The 15,413-nt window shown below is 46.5% G+C and overlaps 1 protein-coding gene across 2 annotated transcripts in view; it reads left to right on the top strand.

The window, feature by feature from the left end:
• Positions 1 to 5,800: 5,800 nt before the first annotated feature.
• Positions 5,801 to 15,413, top strand: part of FGD3 (FYVE, RhoGEF and PH domain containing 3) — a 111,694-nt gene continuing 102,081 nt past the window's right edge. Inside the window, exon 1 of one of the 2 annotated variants that reach the window (XM_055806157.1) lies at positions 5,801 to 6,184. In XM_055806157.1, the coding sequence (XP_055662132.1) occupies positions 6,037 to 6,184 (148 nt within the window). In that variant the 5' untranslated portion in view covers positions 5,801 to 6,036. The remainder of the gene's footprint in view (positions 6,185 to 15,413) is intronic. The other variant, XM_055806156.1, reaches the window with a different exon arrangement.

Genomic DNA, 15,413 nt, shown 5'->3' on the forward strand with positions numbered 1-15,413 from the left:
TGACTTCCAAGGAAGTTCAAGCTTTATACAAGTACATAAATTGCATTAGATTTTTGAAGAAGTCGCGTAAGATGCTTACGCAGATTCAGCCTACCCAATAAATTCTATGAGGGGGCTGGCCCTCTTGACTCCTTGAAGACAGAAGATGCAAATTGCCTGCACTTTAATAAATCGGGTTTATTTTCCTGCTTTCCTGGGGGCAGATGTGGCACCAGATCCCCTGTGTGACAGCGAGCAGGCACATGGTTGCAGGGCAGGAGCTCTACGGAGACCTTTCTTTCCCTCTGCTTTGTGACTTAGCTCAGCCAAATCACGGACTGGGCAGGACTGTAATTATCACCATGTTAAATTGTAGTTGTAAGGGCAGCTTTGAGGGCTGCAGGAGTAAGCTGTGGGTAATTCTTGATACTATTGCGTTCATCAAGATCCTGGTAACACATAGACCAGGTCTGTGAGAAAAGCAATTGATGATGGCTGGTTTGAAACTTTTATAAATGATCGTTTCAGAATGTTACTGTATGAGAACCTTCTAGCAGTTTCATGAAGGGTCAAATACAATCTGTTTTCAAAGGATGTACGTTTGTATTCTGGATGTTTTAGTAATAGATTATAGATTACATAAATATTGTACTAACTAATCACCATTTTGGTGATCTTTTTTCAGAGTAAAGAAATTCTACTAAATATTTTGGTTTCAGCTGATTTGCGGGGTCACCCATGTCACAGAATAATTACTTAATCGATGGGATATATTTTGAGTAACATAAAAAAGAGATGAGGATGATAAATTTTTCGAATCAAAATTCAAAAGAAGTCAGTGTTTGTTTCTAAGCCCAAATTAACTGTGACCAGGATGACAAAAATCAAGTGCTGTAATTCTCTCTTCCTGCTTAAAAGCTAAGCCTTACCGTCTGCCGGATCACTGGCGTGTCTTGCCATTTCTGGCCTCTTTCAGGCCAAAGCTGGAGTAAATTTCTAATCTAATGGTGCCCAGAAAAACAGTATTTCACTCTATTGTATGACAAGAGATTCTAGTTTTAGTACCGCTCCAATCAAAGCAACAAACTGACAGAATCTCAGTGTGGCTGATTTTAGGTTACTGAAAAGTTGAGGGTAAAATCTATGATGCCCTTTAGATTGTTTTAATATCTAACTAATAATTTCAGAAAAGACTTAACCTAATTCCTTCTCAACATCAAGAGTGTTTAGGTACCTCTCCTCCTTTCAAGTACTAGTTTATATTCCTGAAAGGTGTTGCTTTTGAAAAATACCACCCTTGATGCATGTGTGCCATGTCAGATGACTCAATTCGTAAAGCATATCTTGTTTTTGAGGGCAGTGCAAAATTGGAAATGTTTAATCGAATGGTGACAAGCTGTAACTCCTCATCTACTTTATAATGTGATAGAAAACAAGTTACAAACATGAGAGTTGAAAAAACTTTCTGGGTCGCTGAGTTCATCCCCCAGTTCTGCAGATGAATGTACATCTCTGACAGCTTTCAGTAATCTAAAAATATAAATGCAAACCCACAGTAAACAGAATCCGGTACGTGCACAGAGGTTTCTGTAACACTGCTGTGTTCTGTTGTAAGTTTAGCCTTGGCGTTCTGGTTGCAGCTAGCAAATGGAGACACCCACTAAGAACTCGAGAGTCTGGTGGCTGCCACACATGTTGGCTTTTAGCTAAACCGGTCAGTAACACCTCCTCATGCTTGTCACACTCTCCTGTGCGTGTGGATAGTCACACGTTAAGTGTAGCTTTTCTGGTCAGGATATTAGGAGTCCTCTAATAGGGTCCTACCCTCATTTTACACCAGAGACACAAAGAAAGCGAGCGGATCCACCACCCTTTTGCTCATTAGTTATTTGTCCAGTAATATATGTATTTATATATATATAGCTCATTATTTGTCCAGTAAGGGCAATGCGATTATTGTTTTCCCCAGCCCAGCATTTAAAAGATTAAGAATGGCCCTGTTGCCTTCCTTAGGGACTCCACAAAGAACATTTTCAGTTGTGAAGATCAGGCTCAGGAAAGAGGTGACAAGCTCTGATCATTTATCTGTGATATGAATCTACTGCTGCTTTCAGAGAGTCCAGATAAAAATTCTGCTGTATATTACCTTAAGAAGATCTGAATCAATTTATATGAGAAAAAAAAAAAAAGTTAAATCAGCGTATAAATTATACCTGTGAAATGAGAAAGACCAGGGTTTGAAATGCCTCGATGCTGAGGAGAATTAACTTGATTCAAAATATAAGCCTTAGTAGTTATTTTAAGTTCAGCTCCTTTATGAAGTGGGGATAAAATACAGACTATTCCACTCTGCTATAAAAATCTTACGCTATAGCATAAAAGCTGCTACAGGATTTGTGTCTTGACTGGAGAACTGCTTTACTTTTATCTGCAGTTCCTTATTTGTGTCTCTCTGTTCTGTGGTTAGTTTCTTTTTTTTTTTTTCCTCTGGATTCCTGGCTGCTCTGGTAACTGGTGTTGGTGAATGTGGAATAAACTTGCTTTTGCCCAAGGTATCATTAAAAAAAACAACCAACCTTACCTCAGTAGGGTTTCAGTTTAGAAATATTTCCCCTTGAAAGCTACCTTTGATGCATCATCTTTTCCCACTTTTTTGTGAATTTAAAGTGACAGAATAGATTTCAGTGCTACCATAAATTTTAATTTTTTTATTGCAATTGCTGGTTTCATCTACTTGTGAATGGGAAATAAAGCAGTACATCTTTCTCTGCAATTAAAAAGGCTCAGTTTCAAATTCACGAAAATGAGATTGCATAAATACTCAAAAGACATGTTGCAGTGATCTTCAAATGAAAAGTAGTCTCTTCAGAAAGGAAAAAAAAAAAAGCTCTGATCAAAATTCAGAGACTTACAAATAAGGACTCTGTACACAAAGGAACTTTGTATATTCAGCAGAGTGTCATATGATGGCAAAAGCACATGAGGGTCACCCTGAGGATTACATCATCCGGAAGAGAACACAACATGCATCTCTTACATGAAGAGCATGTCAGACAAAACCCATGTATTTGCAAAGCCATAGCTTCTTGGTCTTCATTGTCTCATTAAATTTGTAAGAGGTTATTTTTACCCTCTTTAGATTTATCTTTCCTGGGCATGCAGTGGTAATCCTTATTTAACTGCAAAGCCTACCATGAGGGAGAATTAATTCGTGTTGAGAGCACTTTTCTTGTAAAAGAACATTAATGCCATATGACAGGCAACTTTTTTTCTTTTGGGGGTAGAAAGAGCAAGTATTTGTGTGAACTTTGCTAACTGCTTACACTTTGACTTTGCATTTATTGACCCTTCTCTCTTACCCTTGCATACACGTGCATTAGACATCAAGGTTTTGAAAACAATAAAAACAATCCCACAGTAAAGACCACATGCAGTAGACGTTGCCCAATGCTTCAAAGCTTAAAGAAGTATATTGTACTGTGTACAAAGTGCAATTTGCATTTGCAAATAAGATTTAATAAAGCTAAGACCTTAAGGTGCTCAGCAAGATCCAGTTCAGTGCAGAAGATTGCCAACCAGTTTCTGCTCTATTTAATAGAAGCTTTGACTCTGAGATTAAGCCTCAGAAAAGCAGAAGAGACAGAAATGTTGACAAGGCAGACTTGTTCCTATTACGACTTCCTTCGTGACACAGTGAAGGCGAACAGCTTGGGTGCCTGAGATAGGTTTAGGCGGAAGGGGCTTAACAGAGCTGGATACCTGCAACTCAATAAAAGGTCGAGTCCTGTATTTTTACTCAGGAGTCATAAACTGTGCTGAAAAGCACAATGCCAGGTTTTGCTCCTCACAGTTTTAAAGGATTGGATGCCTTTCAGTGGCGGTGGGGGGGATTTAAAATATTCAGAGGAAGTGTTCCAGCAAACACCTCCCTGTTCTAACACCAAATCTGTACTGTTTTGCTTTTTTGCTGGTAGCATCTGCCTACCTTCCCAGTAGCCTTTATTCCTTCAAATCCCTAGCAAAGCTTCAAAAAGAGACCTTCTTTTATTTGTTCCTTATCTACTGGAATCACTGTCTGAGTCCAAGTTACTTACCTTGGTTGAAGAAATGTCTTAGATGTGAAGAAACTTGTATTGGCCCTTTGTTACAACCTTAGCTGGCTAACAGCAACGGCTGCAATTTGATGTTTGCTTAAATTGTAAACTCCCTCCAGAATTAATCAACTGATTCTGGTCAGAAATACAAATTATATACTGTGATTGCCCAGACTGTAAGAGTTGAGAGCACCTTCAATGAAAAATGCTCTAATTCTCTAGAAGAAACACAAAGCAAAGCAAAATGCTGGCTAGGGTGGGGAAAGAACCGGACAGGAAATAAAATGATTTTTTTAAAGAATGCTGGTTATGTGATGTTCTGGTACCATATCGAGTAGGCTTAAATGCTTAAAATAAACAGGTTTTTGTCTCAGCTTTATACTTCATAGCATGGACCTTGCTTTCTTGAGAGCAAAGAACCTGGGTAATTTTTCACAATGTTTGAGTTGGTTTCTGCTGCTGAGCGCCTGTCCTATGTAGCCACCATGCAGCAATAGTCGGTAAGCTCAGGTCTGCTCTGGTGAAAGTACTTCAGCGATGAGCCGCCTCGTTGGCCTGAAGCACAGGACTGACGTCAGGGAGCCATAACCATCGCACATGGCTACGACTGCGAGGAGCCTAACCTCTGAAATGGGTAGTTGTGTGTTGAATCTGTGTCTGCATATTAATGCTTTGAGGTAGGATTTTGAAAGTAACAGGTAGGATTTTGAAAGTAACAGATATGATTTCAAAAGGAACATCAAGAAATCTGGGTTGGTTCATTACTGATAAATCTGTTCTCTTACGCTGGTTTAACTAGACCCTACTCACAGAGTTACTCTAGAACAGCAACTCCTTTTATTCTGGAATAGCTAGTCCGAGGAAATCCATTATATGAATTTCATTACAAAAATACGTTTCCATTCCACTGCACTATTGAAGTTACGCAAAAGTGTATTTCCGTAATGCGGCCTACATCAAAGCCAGACGTTTCAGGGATAAGGAGCAACGGCCAGTTACTGGGTAATAAAAAATGGACTAAAGCTCAACTTTAAAGTAGTTCACTTCTGAATGTACTGGTTTGGATTTTTTCCTGAAGGTAAATGCTTTATTCAAGGCAGTTTTACGTGGTTTCATTCTTTCAGAGACAGATTGCTTGATGCACGTTTTGGGCCTAACACGCGCGTGTTGCTCAGGGCTGCAGCGGCCTGTTCTCCCAGGGAGCCCATCGCACCTCGCTGCACGGGCCGGGCTCTGCCTCGCCCGCCGCACCCCCAGCGCCAGGGGTGCACCCCAGCGCCGACATCGCCACCCGCCACCCGCCAAGGTGCGCGTCGCCCAGCCGCTCCGCGGCCGTGGCTGCGCTCCCCCCGCGGGAAGGACGGGGCCGGGGGCCCCCCACGGCCCCAGCCCCGGCCGCGGGCAGCAGCTGGCGCGGAGCCCGCCCCGCAGGCCCCGCCCTGCCCGCGGCTTCTGGCGTGACTTCGGGCTTCGCCCCGGGGACGCGGTTCCCTGACCCCTGTGCCCTGAACCGGGAGCGGGGAGAGCCCCTCTGCGGCGCGGGCGGCCCCAGGGCCCTGCCTGCAGCGGGCCCGGCCGCCGGCGGAGCCCACCCGGCTGCCGTGAGGGGGCGCGGGCCCCGTCCTGCCCGGCGGGAGCCCCTCGCAAGCCCCCGGGGCCGCGCAGGCGGGGAGCCGCTTTCCTAGGAGCGGCCGGGCGGGAAGGAGGCGGCGGTGTCTTCCCCTCCCCGCCGCCGCGGCCTGCAGCGGGGCCCCCGCCTCCCGGCCGCCAGGAGCGACGGGCCGGCCGGGCGCGTTCCTCCCCAGGGCCGCGGCCGCACCTGGTCCCGCGGCAGCCGGCGCGGTCCCACTGGCCGCCGGGGCCGGGCCGGGGCGGGCGGCGCGGGGCCGAGGGGCGGCGGAGCCCGTCACGCCTCCGCCGCCTTTGGGGGCGCCTCGTCCCGCTCGCGGCGCCTCATGGCGCGATGCAGCTGCAGTGGGAGGGAGAGGAAACCCACCCCCCTCGCTCGGCGGCCGCCTTTGTAACCGCTCAGCCCGGCGCGCCGCCCGGCCCAACGCGCAGCAGCTCGGGGAGCGCCGGAGCGCGGCGGCGGGAGCAGATGGAGCCGGAGGGTAAGGCTGAGCCCCCCGCGCCGCGCCGGGCCCCGCTGCCCGCCCCAGCCGCTGCCCCCGCGTCGCCTCCTCTCGGCTCGGCGGGGGCCGGGGGCGCCTGGGCGGGGTGGGGGCGGCGGGTCTCCCCGGCGGGCGCGGGGGGAGCGCGGAGCCCGGGCCGGCCCCGCTCCAGGTGTGCGGGGGGCAGCGCGGCGCCCTCCCCGCCCGCCCCATCCCTCGCCGGCCGGCGGGCGCTGCTCCGCGCCGTCCCTGCGGCGCTGCCGGGTCAGGGCCCTCCTCCGCCCGCCCCTGCGCGGGGCGCCGGGCACCGGGCACGGCCCGAGCCGCGGGGGCGGGGGCCCGGCCTGGAGCGGAGCAGCCGGGGCGACGCGTAACCGCGTAACTTTTTTGTTCATTTTTTTCCCCTCGCCTCACGGGCGCGCTGGCCGGTCCCTGCGGCTGGGGCGCTGCCGGCGGGGGCAGGGCGGCGCTCGCTGGGCCCGGGGGCTGCAGCCAAGGCGCCGCTGCCCGCTGCCGCCCCCCGCCGCCCCCCGCCGCGCCCCGCCGCGCCGGGCCCCCCGCGGGCACCGGGGCCTGCCCTGCCCGCGCGCCGGGGGTGCGCGTTGGGGTAAATGTAGCACTGAGCTGTGTAAATACATCTTTAGTTCTCCTAAACCACATAAAACCGGTTCTGTGAAACACTTATTTTCGTAAGGCTATTATTAACTGCATGGATTAAATTTATTTCCTGCCAATCCATATTTAGGCACTTATGAAGTGCAAAGTTTTTCTCCGCTCTCCTTTTTAAATACCTTTTGGAGCTGTTAGTGCTTATAATGTAAACCATTTCTTGTTGCAAATTGGAAACCTCTGAGCCATAATGGTCTGTTGCATTTAGCTGGCTGCCTCTTGTAAGCTGTACATTCTCATGAAAAAAAAAAAGGGGGGGGGGGGGGGAACCACCTAGAACGAAAACCTTATGAGATTCACGTTTAGAAAATTGGCTGCATACGTCGTAGCTGTTTTTTAAACCTCAGTACCTAACTCACATTTTCCATTCCAAATATTGAGAGTGGTTAAACTATGTTAAAGGGATATACTCTACCTTGGTTCCCCTGCAAGCGTTAGGGAACTGTAACACAAAGGAAAATGGCTTTACAGTTTAAACGAGTCTGGAACTAACCACTTCTTGCAGCGCCTGATACACAGCAGCACCGGAGGGTGGAAAGGACTGTTGGCGATTGTTACTGACCAGAATTGGTTCTGTTGTCCAAGTGGAGAAGTATACAGAATGTAAATGGGATACATGTGGCAAGAAATACATTGATAAATGTATTCTTGCGTTCTTTGTAGGAAGTTTATTTTTGATAGAAAGCTAGTTTCGCATTGTTATTAGGATGTTTTAGTTACAGAGCTCATATTCAGACTAGCAGAGCTGTGTGTATAAAATCATACCCTGAAATAAGCAAGCTGGTTCTGTTCCTGATTTAGATTGTTTGTGACCATATTGTGTGTCGTGTCTCCTTACTTTAATGAAGCTAGACAAAAATGATAAAAATTAAATGGACCTTAAAGGAATGCCTTCCTTTGAAGAAATAAATCCTTTTTAAAAAAACAGAAGTTATCCACCCTGCTTCTCAGGTAGATAAAGGCTGCCTCAACCCAAGAAGGATTATGGTGGCGAGTTGCAGATCTGCCAAGGTTCCCAGTCTGCCCCGGATTCAGGGATATTCAGACAGTTTGACTTCTGACATCTCTAAACTGCGTGGGTAGCAGTCTTCGGTATGTTAAGATTGGAGATGGGTCCTCCCATGAGGATTGGAGCCTGCAGGAGCTGGAATACCTCTGTTAGCAGCCTCTCCTGCCATTAGTCATGGAAGGAGACAGATTCTCAAGTTAGATGCTTGTAGACAGGTGCTGTGCATATCCCACTGTATGTGTGAGTGTGTGGTGTTCTTGGCTGTGGCTGTCTTGAGTGAGAGATTATATCTGTTCTCAGAGCTGTGGCACCTGGAGTATGGTGATCTAATGGAAGTCTGTAGAGGCTAAGCTGGCTTGCTCTTCTTTGATCATATGCGCCCTGCTTGCATAGTCCTGGCTTGAATCATTCCTGAATGGAGCTGGAATTGCCGTTGTCCAGTCCCTGTTGGTGCAGTTCCTTGCATTTAAATGTATGTCTAAAACTCTTGATGAAAATGAAGCCGGGACTCTTTCTTGCTAGAGGAGCTCAGCCTCTTTCCAAAGATGCAGATGCAAGCCCTGTCGGCTGTTTTTTGCAGAGGTGGGGAAGAGAGATGGGGCTGATACTGGGTTGCTCTTTCCTAAAGGAAACCCAGTGTAGTAATGCCATACTGACCCAGAGAGTTCTTGTGGATGGCTCCCAGACTCCAGACATCGACTGAGGTGATACTGTGCAAGGAGGTTGGGACTTCAGAGCTCGTTTGGTCTTGAAGTGCCTCAGAGATGCAAGAGAGGATGTTACGTTCAAACAAATAAAAATGGTGGAATCAAAATAGAGTGGTGATGGTCCTCGTGGCTTTTTGTGTGAGGTGAGGTTCCATAGCATGGTCCGGAACAAGGGAGACTGTCTTAGGTCAGTAGCAGTGGAAGCAGTTTGTCGAAACCCTGGGACAGTGGGAGGGAAAGACTTGGGAAGTCAGAGTCCAAGGCGATGACTTTTTATTTGTGCGTTGTTGGCATGGCAGTGTTTTCAAGACAGGCTTTCTGGCTGGGATTTTTCAAAGCATCTCAAGGGGTTTGTACCCAGAGCTCCCTGACCAGGTTGCTATTGCTATGTGTTTGGGGAAGCCGCCTTCTCAAACCGACCGTGTGTGATGGGGTGATTTGGAGACTGCTGCTCTCTGAAATGCTATCTAAAATCCAGGTGTTTTCCACTGTTTTTAAAAGAAAAATGAGCTAACTTCTGTAGGAGGTCTTTGGAAACAGCTTTGTCTTCCTGTGTGTCTGTAAAGTATCCGGCTCAATGGACACTGACTGAAGCTTCTCTTTTACTACTGACACAGATCAATAATAATGAATGTATTTTTCTAATTATTTGTATTCGAATTATTACCTTTTTTTGTTTTAGGGATCTTGTTAAGATTATCAGATGTGAGCATTATTGGTCTAAATGATCCTGCTTTGGTTACTGAGTGTGACTGAGTGGTCTGTATGAGAATTGAAAGGGCAGAGAGTATAAACACAGCAATGATTTGCTTAATGCTTGGTTTCTTCTTTGACTGTACACCGGTTTCTGCTAAAGCTATAAACTTGTAAAATCCTTTTGAGTAAGATTCATTTTCTTCAAGCAGTTTTGTAAACATTTAAAATATTTTTCATTTAGTAAATACTCAGAGCTTGAAGAATTTGAAACTGTTTAAAGGTGGCTGGTAAAAGGTAATAAGTGCTTCTGCTTTGCAGGACTGGATGCAGATATGTTAGGTTTGAGTTGTTGATTATGTGGATGTTAATGTGTCTGAATGGAGGAAATGGTGTGGCAGATTAAAATTAGCAGCAACTGCTTTGGTATTCATTTGAGTTGGCATTACCAAATTTTAATGTGAAAATGAATGTTTCACTTGAGAGGCCTTGGTTTACGGTTCTTGCATAATAATCAATATTGATAACCTTTTGCAAAATATGTCTCTGGTTCCAAATTCTCTGAACTAGTTGAAAGTTCCTTTTAAGTAAAAAACAACTTCACATATGTTTCAGATATGGAACCAGAATTTGAGATAGCTTGAGGTAAGGTGGACTAAGGTACAAGTGGGAGAGAGGAGAGAGAAAATTCAAGGGAGCATCGTTGAACTCTGCTAGCTCTTTCCATGATGTGGCAGCTCCCAGGCCACGCTGCGTACCTGCCGCCAGCCCTCGGTCTCTGTTTTCTTGTCCTCTGCCAACCCCTTCGAACACCCTGCTGAGCACTGAGCCCACTTTCCCCGAGCACAGCACCCTGGACCTCCACCGTGAAAATCCATGTGAAATTGGGGATAGATGTTTGCAGATGAGTGCTGTGTTCTCAGGAGCACAGGGTAGTTGGAAGCAGGCGGTCACGGCACAGAATTCCGGCTGGTTTGGAGGTTATGAGTCGTGAAATTTGAGAAGGCCTTTGTTGGTGGAACAATAGTGGAGGTAGGCTGGAAAGTCTTCCAGTAATGCTGTTTGCCCCTCCCTCCACTCTCCCCTCTCCCATTCCCCAGCTATCTCCTAAAAGCCAGGTTTAGTATAACTGTATTTGCATTTTACACTTTGCAATGTCTTAAAATTTTATGTATTTTAATTTTATTTCAGTTTGTGTCTTTTCACTTTATCTGTACTGGCTATCATTAGGAGTTTCTGGTACCAAAGTACTACTGCGCGGTCACTTTACCTGGGTACTGGGCGAATGCTGCACTACCCGTGCAGGCAAGAAGCGCCGGTGCGCAGCGCGTGCTCCTGCAGTGCTGAGTGGAGCGACGGCCCCACGTTCGCCTCCCTTCCTTCGTTGGTAAGGCCACGGCTTTTTCTGGTGGCACTCACAGTGTACTTCTATGAGAAATACCCAGGGCGTGCAGTTGTGACCTGGCTACTTAGAGTTCAGTTACTGAGTTTAAGTGGCATTACTGAAAGCGCGTTGCCTCTGCGGTCCCTGACCGCTGCCTCTCAAATCGCTCTTCTGCCTGCGTTTTCTGGCGGTGTCGCTGACTTCTGGTGCTGTTTTCGTCTTTCTGTGAAATGCAGTTGTATTTCAGAGGTTACTGGTATTACCTGCTTCCTTGTTTTCCAGGTTGCACTTTTCTTACAGTTTATCCAGGCTTAGGACCCTGGTGTGGGAGCGAAAGCCCCTGATTCAGTTACTGTGGGAGGACTGGGCGGGGAGCTGGACGGGGAGGTTGGGGAGAGGAGGCTGGTGGTGTAGTATAACCTGGGTCCTGTCACGCAGGATTCCCTGCAGGGCTCGTAGGGGGCTCAGAGAGGTGATCTCATCAACTCATCACCTCCAGAAGCTCCATTAACACGGGGCTGAGGTTCCTACCTCAGAGCTGGGCTGTCTGGATAACCTTCAGATATCATCAGAATACTTTCCTCCCTCTGTCTTTCTTCTCTCCCTCTTAGCATGATCAGTGTTGCGGCTATGAACTCTAAAACCCCGTGACTCTTTGACAGTCAACTGTCAGCAGAAAAAAAGTTGCAGAAATGCTAAGATGGGATTTTTCTCCTGTGTTAAGACGCTTGATACCGCCTGAATGATGCAGCGTGCGTTGGTGGTGGGGCTGGGAGGTCCGGGCTTACTTTCTCATGGCATCCCTGAGGGGCTGGTCAGGTGAACGTTGGCGAGTCCTACTCTGTCCTCATGTCAGGCTGTAACAGCCTGGAGAAGGAGCTTTTTTGTCTTGAAGAAATGTATCAAGCGCTACCAACTTTTGTGTCTGGCTTGAATGCTGGTGAGCTAGAGAGGTCAATGTTATTAAGAGCAAGAATAACCATTTCTAAGGTTTTAAATTGCACAGGCACAACATCGAAATGTGTTGGAAGTATGGATTGCTGTTCTGGACCAAGCTCCTGACGTTGCTAAGAAGCTGTCATCAGGCAGAGGATGGAGTAATGTGCAATTCATGATCTTCAAACCTGTTGGTAGTAGCAGTAATAGCAAAAGTATCTCTTGGGATGATAGAATCTTCAAGGCATCAACAGAGAGGGATGGAGCAGACCGCTGGCAACTGCTGTGAGAGGCGAGGAACTGCTAAACTTTGTAGATCCTTGTGAATATGGCTGTAATTATATTACTGTTATATTTTAAAATGCTGAAGCGTTGCTTTTTGAAAGGTGATTCTAGTTCTTGAATTTTTTCAAAGATTGATTTGATGCTGCTTCTTAGAAATTCTTTGGCCCGATGGAGATTCAAGGAGAGCATATTTTTATGCTGAATTGCTGAATGAATCAATTTTGCGTATCTGCCATTTTTCTATCTTCAAGCATTTTGAATATTCTGTTGCTGAAGTATATAGAGGCACTGCTTTAAGTGTAAGTACCTCTACTGTTAATTTATGGTACTCATTGAACCGGTTAATTAACGTGAAAGGCTGAAACACTGATACTTTGGACTCTGGTTAGATGTCAGCCTGTTTCTGGAAGCCCAACCTCTATGGATGGAGCATTTGGGTACCATGTACGTGTGCAGCAGGCATGTCTGTACACATCATCGCAGCAATGTGGATGCAGGTTTTTGGAGGCTACCAACCTTCGTGTTGAAGAATCTGATTTCTGAAAGTCCAAAGAGCCCAGTAGTACTGGTATTTTTTGGAAGGCAGAGAGACATTTAAATATCACTTGAGTGTCCGAGGTTTCTCCTGTTTATTTTAGACTTCTGAAAAGCAGGCAGGTGTCTGACTATAATGAAGGAATTTAACACTGGGTTTAGTTTTCTTAAACTCTTGGCCTCTTTTTATTCTTTCACTTTGAGCTTGCAGGCTCTGAGCAGAAATTCTCTCTTGGTAACTTAACCCTGAGCAAATATTTACATTCATGAGATTCTTGCTACTTCAGCAATCATTTTGGGCCTTGAGGTTGGAACAGGGTGAAAGTTACTGTACCAAACACTGGGGCTGGGGAGGGAGCAGGGAAAGGAAGCCTGAAGAAGCCTCCAAATACACTTTTACCATGTTTGGTGGGAATCACCTGTTTGGTGTATCTTGGTTGTCACTCCACACAAACATTGCCGAACTCCAGACTGAGATGTGCAGACACTGCGTTTCCTACCACTGGCCCTATGCATCTGGTGGGTGCTTGTGGTTTGAATTTCACATGCATCTTCAAATAAATAATGTTTGTGTAAGAACTGTAGTGATTGGAGTAGTAGAAGGGAAGACTGAGATGGAAAAGAAGGTAATATCGGTGAGTATAATGCAAAAAACATTGAAAGGGATGTAGGAAGAGATTCTGGAGAAAGCAGTTTTTGAAGTTAAAATTAGTTAAGAAATCTGAAATTTGTAAAAGAGCAAACATGTACAAAATCAACCTGTGGACTGTGCAGAAATAAAGAAAAGGTTCTCCAGGGTACAGAACAACGGAGAACTGAATAAATAAGGGAGAGATCTCCCCCCAAAACCAGTGGATGAAAATATCACCAGATCTCAGCCTCCTGCGTTTATTTTTTTTCCTAGATTTTGCCGCTGGCCGCACCCTTTCTGTGAAAGAAAGAGGATGGCAGTGAACTCGGTTTCCCACCTTTTCTGGGAGAAATAGGCAGGCTGCTTGTGGCCGCTCCCAGCAGAGGCTGAACATGGATGTAGCTTCCTCTCCTGAGCCCTTCTCTGGGGTGCTGCTCAGGGTGATGTTGGGAGCCCTACAGGAGCGCTCTGGCCCTTGGGCTACGAACTGGGAGCCCTACAGGAGCGCTCTGGCCCTTGGGCTACGAACTGGGAGCCCTACAGGAGCGCTCTGGCCCTTGGGCTACGAACTGGGAGCCCTACAGGAGCGCTCTGGCCCTTGGGCTACAAACTGGGAGCCCTACAGGAGTGCTCTGGCCCTTGGGCTACGAACTGGGAGCCCTACAGGAGCGCTCTGGCCCTTGGGCTACAAAGCCCAGCTGCAGGGTTGGTGTGGGCAAGCTGCCGGCAGCGCAGGAGCACATGCACTCGCATAGGAAGGCTGAACTCGCAAGCCAGTACAAACTGCGTGTTGTAGTCCATCTTAAATTTGACAGAAAAAGGAATCGTGCCCCTGCAGCTAAATTTATAGTGTTGGTTGACATGGTTCTACTGGAGCCGTGGCTGAATCCGCACAAACTTACGCTGATCAAAGGTCTAGCCCCCAGGCTGCAACAGCGTATAGCTACATGTTGGAACTCTTAAGGTTTGCATTGAAGTAGCATGTGTGGTTTTTCTATTTGATTTCCCTCTCCCCCCCCCCCCCCCCCCCCCTTTTTTTTTTTCTGTTTGTTGAATATCTGCAAAGCCCCAGGTTGGGGGTGGATGAATTTTTCCTGGAGGAACATCTGAGCCGTTCCAATTTCCTGTTGGGGCCAGGTGTGCCACCTCCGTGCGTCGCTCCCACTGGCTGCGGGAGTCAGTCACTGGTAGTTGAGTTTCCCATGGAGGAGCAAACGGTGCTGCCTGCTGAGCCCTCCTGGATCTGTTTTACTGATTGCTATTGAAACCCTTACAACCTGTTTCTCAGTTGTAAAAATGCAGATCCGAATATCCAAGTTGAGGGGAACAGTCCCTCCTCAATTATGGTGCAGCTGAGAAATGAATTTCTTAAAAAAAAAAATTCAACTTAAAGCAAATACATGCCTTGCCTTACCATTCCTAGTTTACTAATGGAAGTGCCAAGTGTTCACAGCTGGGGGAGACGAAGATTTCCTCAAAATAGTAAAATAAAAAAATAATAATAGAAAAAGTCTGTCTCATCCATACTCTCTGGAGCTGTTGGAATTGGGTCATTGCTCTGAGTTACGGCTGCTTGATTTTGATGGTTGTGCAGTCAAAAAAGAAGTTGCTTCACTCGGAATGCAGAACAGATGCTTTTCTTATTCACTTGAAAGGGTAGTCTGATTTTTTTTTTTTTTTTTTCTTTTCTTTTTTATTTCCCAGACCATGCAAGTCCCAGAAGTTATTTTAAAATTTGCTAATCCTTGTTAGGACAAAGAAACTGTGGAAAGCTAATTCTGAGGGTAAGAGAACTGTTGTGTTAGTTGTCCATCTAGTCCTGGGTTCAAGCTCTGCCCCTGGCCACAGCCACTACTTCAGCTGTGGAAAAACTTTGTAGCAAATGGTTACGGAACAGCTGGCACTAAGAGGTGCTTTTGTTTTTTTTTTCTTCCCCCCTCTATGCCCAATCATTTAAAAATTGGATTGTGTCTTAAAGCAGGAGGATTCATAAACTCAGAGAACTCATGGCCTCCACTGAAATAGAAATTTTCTTACGGCTGGTAACAGATTTAGGGTTGTTGGTATGTATTATTGTTGGTACATAATGAACAAATGTTCATTTCTAGTTGTTGAGAAAATACGTAGGAGTGGTGTCTTTTTTACTTCTTTTGGTATGTTTTACTTGTTTTGTTCTACTTGTATGTTCAAAAAGTATTTTAACAATAAACTTGGGGAGGTGGGGGACGTTCAGCTTGTGCACAGCCGCTTGTCCAGCAGAATGTTGCATTTTGAATTTAAGCTGATGCTCCCAAAGCAGGGATAAGGTGCTGGTAAGGTGCCCCCAGCTGGAGCACAGTGCGCGCCGCTCTGATGCTCCCTTTTCTCTCAGCTGTTGAATA

Source organism: Falco peregrinus, chromosome 5 (genome assembly GCF_023634155.1).
Source record: "Falco peregrinus isolate bFalPer1 chromosome 5, bFalPer1.pri, whole genome shotgun sequence".
NCBI lineage: Eukaryota > Metazoa > Chordata > Aves > Falconiformes > Falconidae > Falco > Falco peregrinus.